Raw genomic sequence first — 24,185 nt, 5'->3', positions numbered from 1 at the left:
AGCTACAGCGGCCGCGACCCCGCTGCCTCCTCGCCGCCAAGCAGCGAGGCCGAGGCCGCAGCGACCCGGCCGCCGCCGCCGCCACCGGCCCCGCACCGAGCGGGCAGGGGCGCCCGGGGGGCGCGCCGCCGCCTCCGCCGGCAGCGGCCGCACGGCAGCCCCTACCGCCGCCTTGGTTTTAGCAACACCTTTAATGCCACTTTTGGGGGTTATTACAATAGAAGCGCGGTTTCGTGCAGGGATTACTCAAGCCGTCGGCTTGGGTTTCCTCTTTTTTTTTTTAATATATATATATATTTTAAATTCATTATTAAACCTCTGCTCAGTACATCTGAGAATTAGCTGAAACAGCTGCAATTTGCCAGGATTTTCTTAAAATATGCATTCGCGGTCTACTTTTAAATAGCGACAGAAAACCGCGTGCTCCTTGTAATTCCTGTTGTCTGCGTCTTAGAATATGGGACAGGTCTCAGCTCTTCTGCTGAATCATTTTATTCTGATTATTTTCTATAGTCAACATTACCTTTCGTGTCCTTTATTAATTAGCGCATTCCCGTCCGGTTTAATCATCTATAAATGTCCAGTTTTAAAGCCAGTTTTGGAAACTGCGGCGGGGAGGGGAGAGGTTCACCATTTAACCAATTTGCATAACCTGGTGGAAAAAGGGTTTCTTTCTAAACGCGATTTACTTTTGCGTCCCTTTCTTTCATTTGTTTATTAAAAAAAAAAACTGACAGCCAAGAAAGAAGAAAAAAAAGTCTCGTGGTATATTTTTGTTCTACAGTAATAAATGCCTTGGCAAAAAATCAAAACACAACAGAAGACGATCTTATGTCTTACGGAGAGCGGGGGAGGCTGTAGGTTGCTCTCTCCTGGACTCTAATTCATGAATCTGAAGGTCAGAGCAAAACCACACTGCAAAATGTATGATATCGGAGCACGAAATTATGCTTTCCAGGGCTTGCAACTTCGGGGGAAGAAAGGAGCTGCAATATAAATCTCCTTTCACTCTCACCTCTCTGAGCCTGGTCGGGCGCCTCCGCGGAGAGATCAGAGAGCTCTGTCCAAAATGTGCATCTTTGGGAAAAACCTGGCCGGAGGGGGAGCAGGGGGAGACCTATGTGAACTCATTTACCAGCCTTGTCGAAGCGCTGGGACCATCCCGGCCCAGACACCTCGCTGAGGGTCTCCAGCTTCGCCTAAACTACGTGCCAGCGCGCTCTGGAAATAAGGGGGGGAAAAGCCATCCAGTGTTTTTTTTTTTTTTTTCTAAACGCAACCCTGTCTCTCTCTCTCTCTGTCTCCCCCCCTCCAGTCTAGACAGAGCTGGAAACCGGTTTTATAGCTGGACAACGTTGCGGATCACGCAGGCTACAGCTACCCCGGGCCTGGCACGCACGCAGGAGGTGTCTCAACCTTGTCCCCCCCTCGGCGGCGGGCTGGAAGAAACAAAACCCGCTGGGCCGTGCGGGGCCGATGCCTCGCTGGCGCGGAGGGCGGCCGCCCCCTCGGGGACGGCTCCCACCGGCTCAGCAGCGAGGGTCCGCGAGTGGCGACGGCGCCTCTTTCGTGCCCACCTTTATTTCCAGTCCCCTCTCCTGGGGCGTGTGCCCCCCGCCTCAACCTGGGGACGACTTTGAAGCCGTGCCCGGCATGCTCGGAGGGGCGTTTTCCCCACATCTTGGCTGTCCCAGCGTTTAAAACACGGTGCCGGGCTGCGAGCTGACCGCCTGCCCCCGGCTCAGGGCCCATGTCCCCCTGTGCCCCGGAGGGGGCGGCTGGGCAGCCGCTCTCGGGCTGTCGCAACCCCCTCCCTCCTCTCCCAGTAAAGCCAACTGGAAACCACCGGCCGGGTACGGAGCTCCCCCTTCCCCTCGCACACCCAAATCCCTAGGGAAACCCACCGCCTCAGGGAGGGAGGTTACGGGCAGTGACCGGCACCGTGTGCCGTCGGGCTAGCACCCCTCTCCTCCCGGCCGACCCCAAACCCCTACTGCACCCGACGGGGAGCGGCCACGGCCCGCGGCTGCCCCCTCCTCGGCCCTCCACCCCCCCAGGCACTAAACGCAGAGCTCGGGGCCGAAGGAAGTTGTTCCCTCAGCCTGTCCGTCATCCGTGGACCCCAGGCTTTGGTTTTAAATGTATTTCCATCCGTACTTAAGACGACGAAAGATGAAGAATTCGCCCTATGCATTTAAACGTGGCTCTTAATAAGCAGAGTGCGCAGAAGCGCACGCCCGGCCTGCGTAAGGAAGACAGAGCCATAAAACACAGCCGAGCGGTGTGGTATAAACCTGCTCTCAGGGTCCGCTTGTTCCTTGGAAAAGCGGGGACATACTCCGCACCGCCTCGACATGCGCCACTTTTCCGCCCTCCGAAGTCCAGGCTATGCAGGGGTACGCTCGCGCGCGAGGGCTGGCCAGCGGGCCCCCCCAAATTACGCCGTGCCTTTGCTCAGCGGGACGTTTCCCGATGCCAGATAACGGCTAGAAATTGCGGCAGAGCCACCTCCGCGCTCCGCTAACTCGGCGTGCCTCGGGAGCGCGCTCCAAAGGGAGCCCTGCCTTTACCTAGCGCTGCCTCGCAATTGCTCTCGAAATTACTGAATTAGATGGCCTTAACGGTAAGCTTTTTTCGGGGTTGGGGTTTTTTTTTTAAATCTCCCCCTCTCTTTTTTCTTTTTTTTTTTTTTTTTTAATTTGCAGCCTTTTAATAAAGCTCCGTAGAAACCGCGAAGCAGAGCAGACCTTCCACTCCGGAATTTGCTAATTCCTTTCCCCCCATGTCCGGAGAGGCCCAAACAAATCACAGAGCGGGTGAGCTGGGCTTTATTTAGCCAGCGACAAACATGAACCAGCGTTTTATTTCACGTCGCCCACCAGCTTAGCGGTGGCACAACAGGGGCGCGCTGCCGACGGCTCCCTCCCCACGGCCAAAAGCGGCCCCAAAAGCGTGTCCCTTCGGTGTGCGTGTTTAGGGGCTGGGGGGGGGGGGAATCCCATCGGGCCCGGGCTGTGAGTGCGAGGCTGAGGCGGGGGATGTTTTTCCGCCAACCCCAAGGGAAGGAGAGAGGGGTTCAGGCTTCACTGCTGCCTCTCTCGGTGCGGAGCTGCGGCAGGGACCGACCCCGGCCCGGCCCGGCCCGGCCCGGGGGCAGCGGGCTTCGCTACGAGGCGGCCGCGCGTCGTTCCCCTGCCCGCTGCCCTCCCGGCCGACCCAAAATAACCACCCACCCCCCGACCCCTCGGAGGATTTTTGCCGTCGTGCCCAAAGGCCCCTGCGGGACCAGGGCCGGGGTTGCCCGCGGCTCCCGGGGCCGAGCCGAGCGGGCCTGAGAGCCGGCCCGGTTTGGGACGGACCCTCCGGGCAGAGGAGTGGGGGGGAGCGAAGAGGGGAAAGACCCAGACGGCTCTGCCCCCAGCCCCTCTCCGGGGGGGGGGGGCACCTCTACCCGCCGTCAAACACAGCCCGCGCCGGCGCCCCTCGCCCCGCTGCGGCCTCGGGCCACGGCCCCCCCCCGGGGGAGTGTGTGTGGGGGGGCTCCTCTTCCTACGAGCGCTTACGGCGAGCTGTTTTCGGCTCTAGGCCTCGCCAGACCCGACCGGCTCCTCACAGCCCGCCCTGCGCAGCCGCCCCCGCAGCAAACCTCCGGCCTAGGGCTACGGGCAGCGGCGGGCGGCGCAGCGGCCCCGGCCAGGGCGGCTCTTCTGCACCCCTCGCCCCTCATTTCCTACCGGCGCTGGGAACACGGCGACCTCCCCCCGCCCCCCTTTCCTCCCGGCTGCCCGCGCCTGGCGTACGGAGGGGCTCTCGGGGTGCCCGGCCACCCCCCGCCCCGGCTCCCGCAGGGCTCCGCGGCAGCGGCCCCGTCCCCCCCGGGCCGGGCGGAGGCGGGCGGCCCCTCCCGGGGCGCCGCGGGGTGGTTACCTTCGGGGAAGACGGCTCGCATTTTCAGGTAGCTGGTGGTGAGGCGGATGATGGACGCCTTGTCCAGCTGGGAGGTGATGGCCGAGGGCAAGGGCAGGAGTTTGGCCAGTTCGTAGAATTCTCCATTTTCTTTTTCCCGTCTAGTCTTTGCTGCGTTCTTGGATTTTTCCTTCATTGCGACTACTGCAAGGCGAAGATGACACTGGCATATTAGACCCGATTCTTCCGAATTGCAGGGGGCATGGATTTCGGCTTCGGAGTTAGTATTTTCGTTTAAGGAGGGGAGGGAGGGAGTTCACCCAAATCAAATCAAATTAAAAAAAAAAAAGGAGGGGGGGAGAGAGAAAAAGGAAAAGGGGGAAACAAACCAACTAAACAAAAAAATAAACAGCACCAACAGAAATGGTGCGAGGAGGGGGAAGGCGATCTCTGAGCCACAAGCACAACAGGCAAGCTGGTCGGGAGAAGGCAGTTCTGCTCTGACCCTGCAATATCTAGCGCTTCGAAACCGAGACTGAAAGACCTACACAAACCACGGTCTGCAGCTGGAATCGGATCTTCTCCTCAACAGGGAGCAAATCACTGGCTTCCCTTCACAGGGGCATTTCTTCTATTCAATCCTTCCCCGTCCAAAAAAATAAAAAAATAAAAATAATAGAAACAGAGCGTCCGCGCGAGAAATCATAGCACTAAGCAGGCTGAACCATTTTTGGACGCTTTTGTTTTGTTTTGTTTTGTTTCTTTGTCTCTTAAAAAGAAAAGACCGCGTTACTCGTTTAATAACGAAGTGCGAAACGATCTGGTCCCAGAGCCGGAGATGCAGAGAAAGACGACAAGCCGGAAAGGGCAGCTCCACCGCTAAACGAAAGTCAAAGCCGGTGAAGAGGGAGCTGATGGCCGGAGCGCTCCGAAATCACGAGCTCGCATTTCCTTCGGACTCCTTCCTTCCCTCTCGGCCAGCTCCGGGCAGGCGGCGGCTGGGTGTCGCAGCGGGAAGACGTTTCCCCCGTGGCCGCGGAGCTGCTTCAGAGCCGCCGGGGCGCGGGAGGCGCCGGGCCCCGCGGGGCAGCGGCCGCTCTCGGCTGCCCGCGGGGCTGCGGCGCCGGGGGGCTGCGCGCCGCGGGGCTGCTCCGGCCGCTGCGCCCAGCTCCAAATGTGGTTCTCATGCGGAGTCAAATTAAAGGATCCGTTTTCCGCGGGACCTGTGCCACTTCAGCGTTGTCTCTTTCCAAACAAGTCCGAGCGCTGGCAAAGGCGCGGGGTTGATTTTGCCGGGTTTATTTTTGTATTTTTTTTTTAATTTTTTTTTTCCGTTTAAAGAAAAAAGAATTTTGCAAGATCTGGAGCTGGCTTTTATTTGTCACGTATTTAAAGAGCCGGTGCAAAGCGGTGGCTCTTTCACATGCACGTGCCTTTCAAAAGAAAAAGGAGGGTTTGCTATGTTCACCTCCCGCAAGGAGCAGCGATCCTCACCATACGGCAAGGATCGAAGGTAAAATTTCCCTCCTCTCGGAAATCCTAGCCGCCACGCTCGTCTGAAAACACTGATATCTCCGCTTTCCCCCCCCCCTTGTTTCTTTCTTTCTTTTTTTTTTGTTTCTTTTTTTTTTTTCCGGGGGCAGAAGGAGCTCTGAAGTGGACCCCTCGGTTAATTCTTTAGCAAAGGCTGAAGAAAGCCAGGAGAGCCTCAAGAGGGGAGGGGATAATGTATCCGTGACGTGTCCTCCCGCGCAGCGCCCTCCGAGGCACCCAAACACAGAGGAGCGAGACAAGAGCCGCAATTAGCACTTGCGACGGGGCGGGGGGAGCCGGGGGCGGGGAGCGTTTGCTGAGGCAGCCCGAGCCCGCTCGCCCCGACCTGCCTACGATGGCGCGGAGCGCGCAGTGCGGCCGGAGACCCGCCGCTCCCGTCCGCGCTCGGCGCACCGGCCGTGACTCCGCGGCGCCGGGGGGACCCTCCCCTCCCACCCGTGTCCCCCACCACCCGGGCGGGCGCGCGTGGGGCCGGGACACGCACGAGCCCCTCGTGCACCAGCCCCGCTGCACCGCCGTCGATTCACCCGAGCATTTGCCCCCTGTCGTTTTTGCGGTAGTCGAAAGGGAGAAAATGTGCGTGCGTATGCATATACACACGCGCACACGTATGTGTGTGTGTGTGTGTATATATAGCCTATGCATGCATATATGTGTATATAGCACATGTAGACCCATATATTACACATATACATTATATATATTTGCATGTACATTATACGTGTATTTTGTGTGTGTGTGTGTGTGTGTATTACACACACATACACACATATATGTACACATACATATACACATACACATATACACGGCCGAGCTCCGTGGGAGATGAACAGGCGCTGCCGAGCGGGCCTTTGCCCAGCTGCCTGTCAGCCCCCCCCCCCCCGCCGGTGCCTTGCAGGGAGCTCGCAGCAAAAGCTCTGGCTTTTGGCCCTCGGCGTGACTCGCACCTACCTGGCGGGCCGCTGATGCCAAGGGCTTCACCCAGGAGCAGCCGTGGCGGGAAGGAAAAAAACAGTAATAACAACAACAACAACAAAAACAACAGTGGGGAATTAGGTGCGAGGGGGGATGGTGTGAAAGGGGCTGTGCCGGGCTGCAGCCCCGCCGCGGGGGGAGGCGAGCGGGGCCCGCGGAGCGCCCGAGCAGGGAGCCGCCTCCGGCCGCTGCCCGCCCGCCTCGTCTCGGCGCCCAGGAGCCCGCCGGGGCCCGGGGCAGTGGCGGCTCTGCGGCTTTATCCCGGGCCCCAGGTCGGTGGCCGGCGCCGAGCCCTTCCCACCCCCCCGTTCCCGCCTCCCCACGGGGAAGCACATCCGTGCGACACGGCCGGCTGCAGCCGCGGGGCTCAGCGCTCGTCACGGCAGCCGCTAAAGCAAAAGCAGCGCCCGGGGCCCCTGGCAAAAAGCTGCCCAGTGCGCCCAGGACACGCGTGGCCGCAGCACCCCGCGGGCCGGGGGCCCCGCTGAGGGAGGGGGTGGGCTGCAGCCCGGCGCCCAAAGCAGCGAGGAGCCGCCCCGGGGTGCGAGGAGCGCTGGGACGAGGCAGGGCGGCGGGCAGCTCCACGGCGGGATGCGCTCAATATCGGCGTGGGCAAGGAGGGCGCCGAGGCGGGTGGGACGGCCTGTTCGCCCAACACCCTGCACCCATCCTTAATGTTAATCCTCCCGGAGGGGGTCAGGCCGGCGGGCGAGTGTTGTTTGCTTAAGCTCGCCCGCCCCTCTCTAATTATCCCATCACAGCAGAAAGGGCCCGGCCCGGCCCGGCCCGGCGGTGCGGGGTGGGGGGGGGAAAGGCCGCGCTCCTTAACCTGTCCCCGAGCCGGGGGCGGCCACGGCTCCGCTGGTGGGAGCTGCGCGGCCTCCCGCGCAGGCTGCCACCCCGCGCGGGGTCCCCACGCAGCTCGCCCCCGGCCTGTCCCGCGGGGACGAGCCGCTGCTGCCCGACGTGCGCCCGCCATCCCGGGAGTCTCTTTTTCCTTTTCCTTTTTTTTTTCTTCCCTTCCGCGCGTGGGGGGCAGCGAATAGGGAGAACGAGGCGCCCTTTTGCATTTGCCGCCTGAAAGCGGGGAAGGAACGGGCGGCCCCGGCTCCCCCACGCGTGGGCCCCCTCGCCGCCGCGGCCCCGCCGTGCCTGCTCGCCGCCACACAGCCTCCTCCCGCCGCCAAAGGGCCCCTGAAAAGCCGCAGATTTGGTGCAAGCCGTGGGCCTGGCTTGTCGCGCCGTCCCGTCCCGTCCCGATTCGGCCCCCCCCTCCCCAGCCGGGGGCTCCCTAGTGCGGGCCTTAGTTAACTAGTGCACCTGGGGGAAAGCGTTTTTTACAAGGAGCGCTCCGGTGACGGGGAAAACGCTTTCTAGCCCTATGATCCTGGCCGGGGGGTGGGGGGGATTAGGCTAGAGTTGGCTTTCAGGTCAAAGAAACCCGAGCAAAACGGTTGCACGGGGAGCCCCGGGCGACGTGACCCACTTTACCCCTTCTGCGCTGCCCTTTTTACCCGTGTAAAGGGGGGCGAGCCCCCGTCCCTCTCTCTCACAGGGACAATTTTGCGCGAGCTTGGAGGCGGCATGTGCAGTCGGTGATAAATTAACTGTTATTAAAGCTGCTGCTATATTTTTCTTCTGACGGACGCGTGCCCCGGCTGGGACTTTCAGCGAGTAAAAGACAACAAATTAATCTAGAAAAACAGCAGTCGGAAAGAAACTTCAGCATGGCGGGGAAATCCTCCAAATAAAATAACAACCTCCGCCCGCCGCCGAAACTGGACTCATTAGCAGAGGTAAAAAAAACTTCTCCGGGAAAAAAGATCAGATAGACGGTCAAAAGTAGCTGCATTTCAAGGCACGTCCTACCGGGTCCGGTGCAACGTGCTTCGCGATCACGAACCCCGAGCAGGAAACTTTTACGGGACACTTCTGCCTCCTGTAAATAATAAGTAGAACAACGGACTGGGTCTCAAAGGAAGGCGACAGGGGAACGCATTACGTTTCTAACAAATGATGGTAGTCTGGAGAAAGAGCAGGTTTGTGAATGTTTGAAACATAATCCCGAAAGAAAGTAAAACAAGGAAAAAAAGGCGCCTTGCTGCGACGGTGGCTCACAGCGATCGAGGGGTATTCGCAATACTCAACCCGGGCGGTGCCGGCAAAGCCCGAGGTGGCTGCGGGGTCCTTCGCGGAAGGGTTTCCCTCGGGCCGTTTCAATAAGAAACTCAGCGCAAGGGACGAAACCGAATGAGGATAATAAATACAACAATGTAGGGTGTAGAAAAATTCAAATCACATTTTCAGTTATGCGCTCTTATTTAGCAGCGACCTGGCAGGGCACAAAAAGCCCTATTATTTAACATCCCTCTCCCCCCCCCCCCCGCTTCGAGGGGGAAACTTGGCCATTTGGAAGGGTATTTCTTTTTTAGGTGAAATGTATTACAGAGAAATCTTCCGCTTTCCCTCCTCCAGGTTTTAAACTACAAAATACAATACAATACAATACAATACAATACAATACAATACAATACAATAAAATACAACAAAATGAGGAGGAGGGTGGAAGCTACGAGCCGCTCGTTCGCTCCGAGTCATTTATTGCCTCGCTGCGCCGCACCGAGCGGGGCCGGGAGCTGCGCGCCGGGGCCGAGCCCTTGCGTGCCCCGCGGAGGGGCGATTTACCCAGTCGGCGACCGCGGCGCGCTTCCCCGCCGCCGGCCGCGGAGGGAGGGAGGCGTGGGGTCGAGCCAGCCGGGCGCGGGGCGCGCAGCCCACGCGTGTCCGCGGCCGCCCGCGGGGCGGGAGGGAGCCGGCGCGCTGCGCGGGGGCGGTGGCGACGGGGCGGCTGCTGGCGGGCGGCGCTCGGGACAGGCTTCAGGGGCTTATCTTGCGCCCGGCGCGGAAAGGAGACACCGGGGAAAGTAGCCCCGAAGAGGTGTGCAGCCCCAGCGAGCCCCGGCAGGCAGCGGCCAGCGCTCACAACGCCCTGACTTCAGTGGGAACCGGCCGAGCACCTTGCCTCTCGGCACAGGCATTTTCGTTGGGCCCCGGCTTTCGCACCTCACATTCAGACACCTTTTGCGTGTTTCTGTGCCTCGGGGGAGCGGTCACGTATATTCGTATACCGCATGCAGCGCTTAACACACCTAGCCTGGGCGAAACAGTCGTCCGCAGTCAGGCATGGTGCAAGCTCTTGATTTTTGCCTGATGTGCTCAGCTAACATATTGGCAGTGAGAAATATCATCGGGTTCCTCAGGAAGGAACATATCATCAGATATTTTAACATTTACAGGTTGCAACATCAGCCTTAGTAGGAGCTCAAGAACTAGCGCTGTTTCTCCCCGGAGAAATCCCTTTTATTTTTGTCGGTAACTACTGTTCCCGAGTGTGTGGGTATACGCACGCACACATACACACGCACACACACAAATCCTATAAATGCTAATAAAACAGATTCCTCAGGATTTGTTTAACTTTCCCTGGCACCACAGTCTTATATTGATATTCAATGGGGTTGCTAGTGTGCATCAGGATTACTAGTTAAGTGTAGGCTGCAGGATCAACCTTCTAGGGTGCCACTTGAACATGTCCTTACAAATAAGTAAGGCAGCGAACGTGAGCATTGACAATACGATTACTTTGCGGGGAATACTTGAAAGCGAAAAGGAAGCAAAATCACGGCGCTAGAATTATGAAACGATGCAGGATTGAGGCCTCTGGTTGCAGGGGATCGTTTTCAGCTCTTTACTTGAAGCTCTATAAGCTGTATTACTGCTATTGTCCAACCTCCGCTGGCCAAGTGGGACAACACTTGGCAATCTGGCAGAAAGTTATTTCTACTGGGCATAAACTGGAAATATCCAGCTGGGGTGCGGATTCCATTTCTAATCAGAGGGGAAGGAAGGAAAAGTCAATGCCCTTTCTCATTACACAGATAGCAGTTTTAGAGTTTGTTAAGGCTACTTGAGCTAACTTTCCAGAAAATACCTGCTGTTTAAAAATGAAGTAAGGCAGAGGACGGATTTTTTTCTTGGAACTAATCAACGTTTTTTATGTTTCTGCAAATAAAGTACATAATGTATGGTTTCTGTACACAATGTACAGCAATAATATAAGCATACAACACTGCAGGAGCTGTCAGAGTTGATGGACTGATCCAAATGGATGACATTTGCAAAAAACATGTCTAAGTTGAAAACACTGCATATTCATGTTCAGATAAGGTTTTCAATTTCAATTTAATAAGGAGAGTAAAGCTATTTCTTTCCAGTCGGACCTGGAGTTTGATGAATTTTCTGAAACTGTATTCATAAAACCCAGATAATTGATATTAATTATCATGCCCAAACATTCATGACCAAACATTTGTTTCTGTTAATATAAACTGCAAGCCATATTTCTTTTAACTGCAGTAGATAGTTTAAAAGGTGAAAGCCGACCTTGGGAACAGGAGAGGGAATGTATCAATCACACAGAGGAAGCTTCTAGGTTGAAAAAATAGGAAAAAACTAGTATGAAAAGGAGCATTTTTGCTCTATTTGTCTGAAATCCTTTGAACATTAAGAAAAGTCAATGCAAGTATTTTTATTTACTTTTTTAAAGTTATGGTCAATGACTCAAAGTAGTTTTCTCAATGGCCCTCAGCTTGTATGAATACTGTGACTAATCTAGTGGAGATGAGTAATGGATCTGTGAGGAATAGAGGAATTCTGATGCAAAAACATCTCTCTCTTTTTTGTTGCTATTTTATGCTGCTTGACATTCAATATATTATATAATGGTTGTCAGAAGAACTTTGGTAATACTTTACGGTAACATTTATAAATAATTTAGTCATGATTTAGAAATGATGAATGGAAAATGCTATTTGTACATAATTGTATCATGTTTTACTATGTTGTAAGCACATTCATAAACAAATGTATGTGCTCTCATTTATTGTTGTACTTTCACAGTTTGATGTAACATCCTGATTCAGTATTTTTGCATTTGCCTGTTGAACTCTTCCTATCACATCCAATAGCTTACTTTTAAATAGGTATTTTTGGTATTCTGCACCATTTATGGGTGCAGAAATTTAAATCAAGATTAAGCTGTTCACATGGGACTGGAACATTAGTGCAAAGGCATGAGGATGAAAGAGAGAAGCAAAGGCTTTAGCAAAGGCTGCCTTCACAGATGTAAGACCTCAGCCCTGCAACTCTGTATGTGTACCAGCTGGCTCTCAAAGCTACGAGAAATCCTGTTTCATTAATCAAGCAGGCTTTTGGTTCGGGCAAACATTTTTGATGAACATGCAAGCATATATCATCTTTGCCTGCCTTTTCCAGCATGGCATGACCTGGATCCTATGTGGCCCTCCGGGCCGCTAGGCACCTCCTGTGACATCCGTCCTTTCTCCTGCTCCTGGAGTCAGTTGTGGACATAGAGCTCCATTAGCTTAACACAGCTTAAAATACTGACAGCAGTGCGACCTCAGAAAAGCACCTACAGGGCCCTGCTGATAGTGAGGAGAAGGGTTTGCTCCCTGTTAGTGTGGTTGAGCTGATGGGGAAGGTCTGCCATGAGGAGGGGAAAAGAAAGGATTCACAAGCTCGGCCCTTGGGGAAATGGTGTTGTGGTCTCCATGGATGTGATCCCTTTTGGGTAAAAAGGTAGAGAAGGACCTTGTCTGAAGTGGGCTGCAAGTCTCTCAACCTTCATCCTTGCAAAGGCAAGGCTTTGCAAGTGTGTAAGGAACCCACTTGAGCTGGCTTAACCAAAGGCAGAACGCAAAGGGTTTGCTGCAAACCTTTTGTTATATTTCTAGCTTGTTTGCTATGTTCCTGCTCGTGTCTTTCCACCATAAAAACAGCTGGTTGTTTTCTTCTGGTCACCACGAGCTTCCCCAGTAGCAACAAGATTGAGTAGTTATGCCATTTGGACAGCGATCATCACAGTACAATTACATTTGACACTGACACATTTCAAAAACGTCCTGCATGAGTACGTAAAGCATTTACTTGTAACCAGTACCTCACTCCTCAGCAAACTCACACGAGCAGATTGTGTGTTGGAATTGCTAGTCAGTCAGCAAACATATCGAAAGTATAGCTACTCTTGTTATGGGAACTTACTGTTATTTCTCATTATTGCTTCCAGTTCCGGCTATAACTTAGCCTGTCTTTTTTCCTTCGTCAGAGTTGAGATTATCATGGTTTCCATGCTTTTATTATGGGAACTCCGAATATATTCACTTCTAATTGAACAAAGATGACTTAAAGTCAGTCTCTGTTAACATCAAGAAGATACTCAGAGGATACTATCCTCTAAAATGATCTGTTTGACTTTCAGATACTGATCCTGACATTTGGTATCTGGGACCTACCAATACCAAAGAATTAGACGCATCAGTCTGTGGATGACATTTGAATGTGCTCTCAGTTTCGGAGTTCAAGGTCAGATCCAGAAAGGGACTCAGGGAGAACGCAGATGCAGACATCTAAAATGGGACTGCTGAACACTTCCACGCAGTTGCTGACTAATTTTGGATATCTCTGAAGCCCAGTTTTCATCATTTCAGCTCCCCAAGCACACACCCAGTTGCACCTCAGCCTCAGCAGGGCAGAGCTGCTGTGGTACCTGAGCAGACCTAGGACGTGAGCGTTTCTCTGCTTCTCCTTCTTTGACCTGGGCCCCAAACAGTCAAGGAACACACTTGGAAAATGTTCTGCTACCATGTTCCTTTCTGTGATCAACAGGAGAAGATATCTTCATTTTATATAAAAGAGATCAGTCACTTAGGATGCTGAAGACCCAGGCTCAATTCTCTCCTTTGGCCAAAGGGATTCAAATCCAGGTCTCTGGCCTTAGAAGAGCATGGCCTAGGTATTAGACCTCTGTCCACTTTAGTGTGCACAGAGTCCTAAAACTCCTATTGAATTTACTTCACTGTGAACAGACGAATGAAGATTTACTGAGAAAGAGAGGAGAAGGCAGAGAATGCAATTCTATGCTCCAGTAGTCAAGGCATTTTGCTGTCAGGGACAGATCTAGTTTTTGGTGACTGTGGGTTTTTTTGGGGGAGGGGGGGCCTTTTTTAACATTGTACTTGGAAACAGATACTGCTCATAAAGGCATTAAAAGTCTTTGGAACAGGATGAGAAACAGGATTTCCTTCTTGCAGTCACCTACCTTGTCAAGGAGGCTGGGGTCGTATTCTTCTTTTTCTTCTTTTCACTGGGCAGAGCAGCCCAGTGTGAACAGGAGGGACTGAGTTTCTCAGCCCTGTCTATATCTTACTGTTGTGAGCCCAGCCTTGAAAAGCAGGAGGTGAAAGTCTGACTTCCTCAAGAGCTATTAAACTCTCCTGTTATTTCATGATTGCAGGACCACGACATGATGTGGCAGGGAAATGAGGAAACCTGTTGTTCTCCTCCCAGTCTTATAGTTTAAACTGATTTCTTTTGCTCTTTCTCTTAAAAATCCTAACCCAAATAAACAAAAGAAACAACAACAACAACAAAACCCAGAAAGGAAAAGGCTAGAGGAAAATTCCAATCTGGGAACCCCATGATGAGGAAGGTGCCTAAGTCTGAGGTAGGAACAAGGTTGTAAGAACCAGCTCACTCCCTCAGCACCTCCTCTATGGCTCGCTTACATGTTTCACTGCTGAGTTTTTTTATGAATTCTCCTTGGAAGAGCCCAATCCCACAGCGGTTAAGGTAGCTAACAGTGGGTTTGGAAATTGCGTTGGGACCAGATTATTTAAGAAGAGCTGCAATGGCTCCAAAGCCATTTTTTGGATGTTTATCTGAAAAAGCAAGAGAAATCTGTATTCAGGTTGCTATGGAGCAACATATGAAATTACTGCACTGTCTTCTGCTGTTGTACAGTAGGAGTTTCACAACGTTGTAATGTGCCCCGAGACTATCCGTTCCCATATAACCATCTCTATACAACCAATGTCAACCAAATTAGATTCATGGGCAAGTGGAAGCCAGCACGCTGCAATGAAAGCAGAAAGAAAGAAAGAAAAAATAACTTAATAGAGTTTTCTTTCATTGCCAGAAATGCAATTTACTCCTACTCTGGAAGAAGCAGAAAAGAGCAGATTTCCTTCATCCGTAGGAACTTGGACATACTGTTGTCTTCGAACGCTCCTTTTATCACTTGAATGGTTTCAGTAGACCTTTTATCTGTTCAGTCCCTGTTACCCAATACAAACGTCAAATTCTGGATGTATTTTTCTCCTCTTTCCTCCCTTTTGAACTCAGAGCCCTTTTTTCATTTTTTCCAAGCTTTCTCTATTCCAGCGTTTCTCTAACACTGGAGACGTGCAATTAGCATATCTTGGGAAACCTTACTGCAGTGGGGATTTGGAGACAAGTGTTTACCCTGAATAGATTGCACGTATTGGACAGTGCAAATATTCACAGTGGGATTGATTACACCAATGTCTTTCGCCCTCTGAACATGTGCAGTGTGAACTAGATGATCGCACAAAAACCAGAGAGGGTCCTAGGCTGAGCTGAGCATTTGTACAATTCATTCGAGATAAATATTCTCCCCACTGCCTACCAAGTACTCCAGTAACTATTAAAGACCCATTGCTGAAGAAGTTTGCACTCTTAATTCCAAAACCATGGGATTTCAGGCAGGTCAGTAGAACAGACTTTAAACTGAGAGATATAAAAGGAGAGTAAGGGGAAATAGGAGCATGAAGAACATGGGGAACATTATCATGAATGCCTGAGAGAATCAGCCAGAGACATGAAATGAGGCAGATAAAGCTGTCAGATAAATCTCAGACAAACCTAAGATGAGAGAACAGCATGACTGGAGAAATAAAATAGATGTGGTGATGATAGCTGCTAGAAGAAGAGTGAAGCTCTGCAGAAGTTCAAACCCCTTTTCAATAAGATGTTTTATCTTTGGGGATTACTCAAACTGAAACTACACCTCCTCTGAGATTTGCCTCAACACCAGCAAAAATGCATAGGTCTGATACTGCAAACAGGGTTCCTGTGAAGAGGCTAAACTCCTCATGAATCAACATCATGGTCTTCAGCATTAACATGGTTTTCAGTCAGCAAAGCTTTTTCAAATGATGTAATGTTTGTAATTTGATATCCTACTACATAATACTGGTGAGGACAGAGATGTTGTGGAACCAGGCCATACTGCAATGATCTTTGCTTCCCTGTGCGCTTTTTAGTTTAATGGTTTAATGATTTCTTAGGCTCAGCACCTAGGGCACATGACTTGTCTCCAAAGTCCTGTGTTTACTATTTAATGAAATCAGATCTGATACTAAAATATTAAAAAGGACAACCTCAGCCATGCCTGCCTCTGTTCTGGTCCACCACAGACGTACACTTGCAGTTTCAATGTTCTCTCTTTTTTGCAAATAAAACGAAGAAAACATTCAGACTGGTTGCGCGTGCATGTCTATGTGCACGTGTACTTAACGGAGGGACATTTGATAACTTGCTTTTAACAATAAGGCAAGTTAAGGAAGGAGTTTCAACTCTGAATTCTTAACTCTGAATTTCCTGAGGTTTGACAGATTAAATCAAACCCTTAAGGCCATTTTACCATAGGTATTTCTGTGCAAGCATGTGATTTATGTCCTCCTTTTATTGCATGAACCTTTGTCTCAGGACTATTTGATTTAGTCTGCTAATGGCTCTCAGCTGATTTTATTTTAGTATCTGTAAATTTTTGTACACAAGGCTAGACATATGCAGTGCAGGGGTAAATTAAATTGTGGAATTTAAGGAAAAATCAAGTTACTAACAGAACAAGATTTTAACTGTTGATCCAAAACAGCTCTACAGGTAAACAAAGGATCTTTGGTGTTTACTGTATACTATCTGTCTAAATACAAGGATTACTGCTTCCTCTAGCATTGCAACCGGCTGGAGGTTCTCACTGGTAGCTGTTATTAGTAGCAATGACACATTAATTGAACTTCACTGTTTCCAGGTGTGTGGCACACTCCGGGGTCACCCAGTGCACTACAGTTTCATGTGTATTCAATTACTGTAGCGTTATGAAGGAAGGCAACATGTCATACATTAAAATGTCAATTACCACTTTTTATGGGATAGTGGGTAAAATAAACCAATCAGCTTTCCTAACAGGGGTTTTGTCTACTTAGCCGCTGTAAGCATCTAACTAAGCACTCTTTCATCCCCTCCCTCACCAACGCAACCCGAACAGAAAAAGAAATATGTTCAGAAATTACTATGCACTGTTAGAAACTGTGAGATTACTTGTATATAAATGAGTGGCTCGCCTGGATGGATCGTGCAGTGTTGTTATTAGCCAGGTGTTACCACTTGTTGTCATCCTGTTGCGAACAAATCAGTAGCGGTCTGCCTCGATGATTTGGTCTAAAGCACTTAAGGTAACGGTCACAAATTTTTGGGTGCTTTCAGCGACACTAAACATTTGACGTTCTGCTCCCTGTCCCAGCTAGTGAAAACATCTTTGCTAGAGCAGATACTGGTGAGCTTCACGGGAATTTCCCGCAATTTTTACCGTGTAAATAGATGCATAGATATCCTAGGAGAAGTCCTCCTCTAACAAAAAATGCTCTCTTGTATTAAGGTATTTGTTCTTCCCATGAAGGTGTCTATCCTGCTACCCATTGTAACATGTTGTTAGCGGAAGCCATTTAAAATCCAACCTTTTGGACTGGAAGGAAGGTAGAATCTTTAAAAGCAATTTTTAAGTAAAAGAGATATCGTTAAAAATGTTATTGCAATATTTATATTAGGATAGCTGAGTTATATTCTCACATCTCTCCGTGCTTGATCGTGTTCCATGAAGCTTCAATAGTCATGGTCTTTTCTGGTGTAATATTTTTCAGATCTCTTTTAAAAACATTTGTTGGTTGTGAAGGTGAGTTTAAGGAGTGAATGACTTTAAGGAGTGAATGATTACCAAGCTGCACGGGCCGTGGTGATCTGTATATTTATCAGCAACTTTTTTTTGTTAGTTGGTTGAAGCTTTAAATAGTAAGATTTGTCCATATATCCTCATAAGGATCAGGGTAAGTAAATATGGCTGAATGAAGATAAAGACTTGCTTTAGAATATCATCTATGGAGCTTTTTAGTCCATTGCTATGTCTGGCTTTTATTTTGAGAAAGTGAAACTAGATACATATTTTCAAGGAAGCCCCTCGAAGTCAAACGTAGCCTTGCTACAGATCTTCCAGAGCTTGGAAACCATCAGGTGGGAAAAGCTTCCCCAGCGCTAGTAAAGATACTGGACCAGCTTCCTACATAAACTACATAAAGCCCAAATAAGCGTTTTAACTGTTCCTAGCCAGATCTTTCAACAGCTAATGGAAATTGTGAAAAAAAAGAGTGAACCTTTTAAATGAAAACCTCTGAACAGGGGAGAATAATGCAGTCTAGTGTAGCCCCGCATCCATGCATGATGCATTTAGTACAACATTAAATTTCAATGGATTGTGTTTCCTACAACTACAGGAGGTTTTACTTGTGGTTCTGAAAGTCATTATCAAAAGAAAGCATTAGGCTGGGATCACAAACCTCAGTCTAGGAATAATAACTAAGTGCCTTAGTTTCCCCGTTTCTCAACCAGGAATGAGCTGTGAGAAAGTGTGGTCCTAGGGAGGTTCAGCGTTTGCCAAAGTGAAGGCACAGGGTGTCCACCTGCATGACGTACAATTCAACCTGGGAATAAGATATAACTTTTACTACAGAGTGTGATAAATTTTCCGTAACTTGAGGCCTTTAGAATTGGGTGTATGGGTGCATACCGCCTTGACTTAAAGGCCCCAAGTTTTATTTCAAGCTCTTTAAGTGCCATTCCACACCCATTAAACTAAACGCATGAGTCACATGAGTGGCATTTGGTGGCCTGGAGGTGAAAAGAGACTTCCGTAATGATCCCTTCCAATCTTAAAATTGCAATATTGTCCCAGATCATGCAGGAAGATGACTGCACTCTTGTTTCCCAGTCCCGTCTCTTAACCATAACCACATACAATACCCAGTTGCCTACTGAGGGGAAATATATATATATAGTTAAATAAGTACGTCCTGCCAATTTTAAGCCAAAAATAAAATAAAATAAATAAAATAAAAACCAAACTGAAATGCACTAATAGTTCTTTAAGTCCCCTAGTGTCAGAAGCAGATTTACTTTCACGGATTCTTTGAAAGAATGTAGACGCCTGAGGAATTGCATTATTCCTTGCTGTTGCGAGCACCCTCTTTAAAGTTACAAGGATACATACACATTCACAATGTGAAAAGATATCATAGTCATGAACATGAAATTGCACATCATTATTTTAAAAGCAAAATAAATGGCTCTTTCTGATCTCCAGGTTTTGGGAAAAAATCCAACAAATTCTAGATTGCATGCAGCTTTTAAAAATGAAAGTGCAAAATGTGGACTGTGATCATGTCTCATTTATAAATACATACTATATAAAAAACAGAAAGTATACTTTATTTTAGAATTTAGTACACAAGAGGATATTGTTTTAAGTAGACATTCAAAGTAGCTGCCTTCAAGGATCAACAGTTAAAATGAGGGATAATTTGAATAGCACCATTGAAAGGACGATGGTTCTGAAGCAGCCTTTGGCTTTACACAGTTGCAGCAAATTCTTTGATGTAGTTATTTCTTACTGGCACAGATGGATGATATGACACAATACTTTGCCCCGGGGGTTGCAGAAGATAGAATAACCTCTGGAAAAATGTTTATACTGTCTACCTAAAGGTATTTAACTAGGTAGCTAAGGTAGGGGTTGGGTCCCCTGTGTGATCAGTGAAGAGCGGTAAGCTCGATTCCTCAGGGCACCTGCTTCAAGGATTTTCCCTAAGCTGCTATCTTAGGTGCTCTAAAATACCTGCCTCTTACAGGATGATACTTTTTCTCCCCTCAGTGAAATCTCCCCATACCATTTCACTGAGTTTAGCAGAGAAGTTTTTCTGCTCCATTAAATATCAGTTCTGTCATTGTGTTTTGGGTAGAAGACCATCCATCCATTAAGAGCTGGACGTAGGCAGTTCTGACAGAGAACAGTAATGTCTGTTGTACTCTACTGACTGAGGCCTCAGCAAAGGCAGAATACGCCTAATTTCAAGTGGTCTCACTGACTGCTGGGACTGCTGACATGATTAAAATTAAGCGCATGTTTCAGTCCCTTCCTGAGTCGAAGTTTAAAGGAGATTCGAAATGGTTGCTTGACTTTACATCACATTAACATTAGCAATTTCCTGGCTATTGTTTTTCTTCCCCCACAGTGGTGATTTTTCCAAAAGAGATCCCTCATCTGACTGAAAGGGTAAACGAAAATCAAGCCCATTAAATTTACTGTCTGTAAAACACTAATGCCTAACAAACAGTATCTTTACATTTAGATGGCATTTTTATCCTGAGGAATCTGAAATCACTCTATAAACCCTGACCTTGATCCTATAGTTGCCTGCATACATGAGCAACTTTATATTGCATATCAAACAGGATTACACGTAACTATAAAATTACTGATATGCTTAAGGGTTTGCGTATTGAGGATCTCACTACGTAAGCGTCACTCTGGACAAATGTTATTCAGATTGTAGTTTATGCTCCAATGAGGATTCATTCAGGTTTCAATGCACAATTTACCATATGCCAAATAATGTTTCTTGTCTGCATCCCCACAGCTGTTGCCTTCCCCCTTTTAAAGGAATGCAAATAATTCCAGGATTTATTGGCAACTGTTGCAAGAAAAGTGTTAATGAAAATCAGCACTGAAAGTCATATAAACTAAGCATTACTTAGCGTTTTTCACAATGTATTCTCAAATACTGTACATGCCAGATTAAAATTCGCTAAGCATGTGATGACATCTGGCTCTTTTGCCAGATTTCATAGTCCTATTATGTTGACTAATCTGATGAAAAGGTGAGTTGACTGAGTCTATAACAATATCACTCGTAACCGTAACTCCTATAAATTCTTGCTGACTGCAAACTCCACTTAATGTCCGCACAAGGCACTGTGATTTAGAAAGAAGCTTCTCTCAGAATGTCCTAAAGATTTTTTTCAAATTTAACTGCTTTCTTCACTCCCTCCTCTGTCTCTCTTGCTCTGGTCTCTTATAATTATGTCACCTTCTTTTGAGTTATATTTTATAAGAGAACAATATTGAAAAAAATCTCTTGGATCAGAAGGCTCAGTCTTTTTTATTGCAGGCACGCACATCCGGCAGCCCCTTCACAGGCTGACCAAGCTGCAGCTTAAATGTAGTCAGGTTAATTTTTAGCCCATTCGCAGTCCCTCAACCTTTGCGCCAGTAAGTGTCTGTCACCTTCCAGGCACAAGGTGACAGCATATTTACATGAGACCCAGTGGGTTTTGAGAACTGCCTTGGAGCCTAAAATAAATCTTTAAGAAATAGATTTCCATATACTGTCTTTAGGGTCCTTTTGAATTAGCAAAGTACAACAAAATTGTAGCCAGGTATGAGATGCACCGAACATGCTTGAAATAGTTGCTCACCTACTCAAAAGAAGTGTTTTGACTAAGGTCAACCGAATCATGAATCATTTTAAATAAAGATTTGAAGGACAGATTCTTTTCCATTATTTCTTGCTTGACCCTTTGGAAGAAGTCCTACCTCTGCTAGGGTCTGCAAGAGATTTGCTCTTTTGCCCTTGTGGGACAACATTTCTCTTGGCGGGAAAGATTCTGAGATTAGCAGCCTTCCTTGAAAAATAAATACCCTTCCCTCCTTCTCCTTCACTGTGTCACTCAGTCTTTTGTTCTGTTCCATAAATAACCAAACCAGTGTGACGATGGCAGAAAACATTCTGTATCAAACATCAGTTCTTCTGGAAATTCAGCGGAATAGAATTTGGTCATTAGTTCACTTATATAACTTAGGATGTAATGAACAGCAGGGGCGCAGTCATACTATCACTTTAATAAGCATCACTATGTAGAAATCTAATCTAATTCAAGACAAAATATTTGACACGATTGTATTTCATCTGTTTGCCTTGGCAGAACAAATTAGGTTTGTCAAAATCATCTGGTTAAAGTATCTTCTTCATTGTCCTTATTGCATATTATTTCATATATTGCAAAAAATAGGCTCGTATATGTGAAGGGCTCTGCCTGTATTCAGAAACGATACACATGCTAGATGCTGATTATTCTACTCAAGCACTTCTCATTATTCTATTTAAGTACTGATCACTCAGCATGGCCCAAAGATAGGATAAAAATCAGCTTTATTTCTTATTCTGAGAATAGCTGACATCAGGATCAATAAATCCTGACAGAAGCTATTAACATTTTAATGAGTTACTCAATAATATTCTAAAGATGTGCTGGCAAGTCAAGCCTCCTCTGATTAAGGACAAATTTCTTAGACTACTGTAAATATATATTTCAAGGTCTAGAATGTAAAGGTGTCACTTGTCAATCAAGGAAAAAGGGCAAAAGTCATGAATAAAGAAGCTAAGGAAGGAACTGCCTGCATGATTACAGTGATTACTGTACATGATGTAACTTTTAAAGATGCTGTTCATCTTAAACAAGCAGGGCTAAATATTAGTCATGGGGCTGCATGCTTGGTTGTCATATAATTGAAGAAGTGTCCAAGACTTCCTGCTGAAGAAAGAAACCCAATCATGTCGGGAAGATTTGGACACATCTATACGTGGTTGCATGGAAAAACAAATACAGGCAGAGAGCCAGGCGAGCGTGTAAGCAAGTATCTGTGCAAACTCTGCTGAACCTTAAGGAAAAGACTGATCAGAATGACACAAGGTGCCAATAGGGTGAAACATATTTGTCTAAGGGTGAATTTCACCCCTAGGTCTGTGTGGTTTAACTGCACTAGAATGGATCAGGCTTTGACTTAGAGGAGAGATGTTACCTGACCTAGCGTGCAATATGGCACATGGCATTGCAATAAATCTGTAGACAGGCCCATGTTATTGAACATAATGCCAGTTGCCTACAGAAAAATTCTGGTAGAGTTCCTGTGCTTGCCTAATATTGACCTCAAAGCAACATCTTAATAAATTAAGATTTGTGCCTTAGAACACAAATTCAGACGTGACCTTTTTAGTGGAGGCAGTCCAGTATAATCAAAAGTATTGCAGTAAAGCAAAGGACCATAGCTGTAGCGGTTCTTAGGCTGGACCATCAAGACATAACTGAGAGAAAGCTAGGTAAGTCATATAAAATTGCATTAGCAAGGCTTACCTGTAAGCATGAGCATATGGAAACATGAATCATGAAACCAGCCAAAGAGAAAGTCATGTAATTAGATAAGCTCCTCCATAGGCTTGCCTTACTCACAATGAAATTATTCACTGCTTTCAGTAGGATTAATTACATGAGTAGGAGGTATTTCTTTGAAGACTAGATGAAGCTTTCATCATTAAAATACAAAAGAAAAAGGCTGCAAAGACAGAAAGAGCAGCAAGATGCTTCCAAATATTTCGTGTGGCTGATAAAAAAACCCCTTGGTTTGAAGATTACTCATGGATTATAACACCTGAGTTTCCAGCCCCTGATGTAAGAAATACACAGTTGTAATCAAGAAGGGCAGAAGCTAAGACCTTCTTTTCTTCTTTCCACAGCAGCAGAGGCAGCCTTAAACGTGGAATTGAAGCTCTGGTGTTGGATGCCCAGAGTACTCATAGTTCCTAAAAAATTAGTTTAGAGAAAGACTCAGAATTATCTCATCTAGTATGGAGCTTTTCAGTGAAGGAGAATACTTTATAGTGAAGAAAGCCCCCTCCCTGTAAAACAGAACAACGAAAAGGGAAGAAAAATGAAAGTAGCAACATCAAATTTAAATATGATTCAAATTCACCACTAACTTCTCTCTTTTATAACTGTCTGTACTTAAGGATTTAAAATGCTACTATATCAAAATGCTCTGCTCTTTCATCTCTTGATAACTTCTTACAGCCACCTCACTCAGGCATGAGGGGCACTATGACTTCCCAAGCAAGTGGGTCATAGAACAGTTGCGTAAATAGAACCGCGTTACACCAGAGAGGGAAATATTCCAGATTTCTTCTCTTCGTGCTTTCTATATATTATGTATAATATGTATGTGTGTGTGCATGTGCATAAACAAAACAGAAGAGATTCCAGGACTTCAGCAGCAAAATGCATAACGTTGGTATTCATAAAAATATTCAACAACTGAGACTTTGTTGCAATCAAGTTGCTGTTGGCACTCACTAATAGACATGACATTTATTTACCTCTCTGATGGCCTCAGTGCCTCATGACATAAAACAGCATTTAGCAAGACTAATCCTTTAAAATAAAATCCTTAGAAGAGACGTGAACGCTACTTCAGTATATTGGGCAGGTGGCAGAGGGATGGCAGCCCGTTGATGCTCTCTTATTTTTCCTTTATTTTTTTGAAAAGTTGGCCGGGCATTCACTGTGAATAAGTGCCAATAATCAGGAATAGCTTCATGCACAGCTATATGTTTTTAATTCCTGTTTTGACTGAGATGATTGTCTTGTAGTCTGTGCATGGTTAAGACTGAAAATTTACTTGGTGAAGTAGAAGAACAAATTGTAAAGAGAACAAATTGTGCTTACTCTTTTTTTTTTTTTTTTTAAAGGAAGTTCTTTCACTAAATGGGATCATTCATATCATCCAAAGGTGAGGACCCAGACCATACTCAGGGAAAGACTGAGGAATATACAGCTCTTCCCCACATCATTTTTTAGATGCATAGCATCTG

General features: G+C 47.6%; 1 protein-coding gene across 1 annotated transcript in view; it reads right to left on the bottom strand.

Moving 5' to 3' along the window:
- SIM2 (SIM bHLH transcription factor 2) overlaps positions 1–4,192 on the bottom strand; it is a 56,869-nt gene extending 52,677 nt beyond the window's left edge. The window contains exon 1 of the mRNA XM_068913730.1: positions 3,928–4,192. Coding sequence (XP_068769831.1) covers positions 3,928–4,102 — 175 coding nt within the window. The 5' untranslated portion in view covers positions 4,103–4,192. The remainder of the gene's footprint in view (positions 1–3,927) is intronic.
- Positions 4,193–24,185: the final 19,993 nt, after the last annotated feature.

This window comes from Struthio camelus, chromosome 1 (genome assembly GCF_040807025.1).
Source record: "Struthio camelus isolate bStrCam1 chromosome 1, bStrCam1.hap1, whole genome shotgun sequence".
Classification (NCBI taxonomy): Eukaryota; Metazoa; Chordata; class Aves; order Struthioniformes; family Struthionidae; genus Struthio; species Struthio camelus.
Note: the sequence above shows the minus strand (reverse complement) of the source record. Positions and strands in the feature narration are given on the sequence as shown.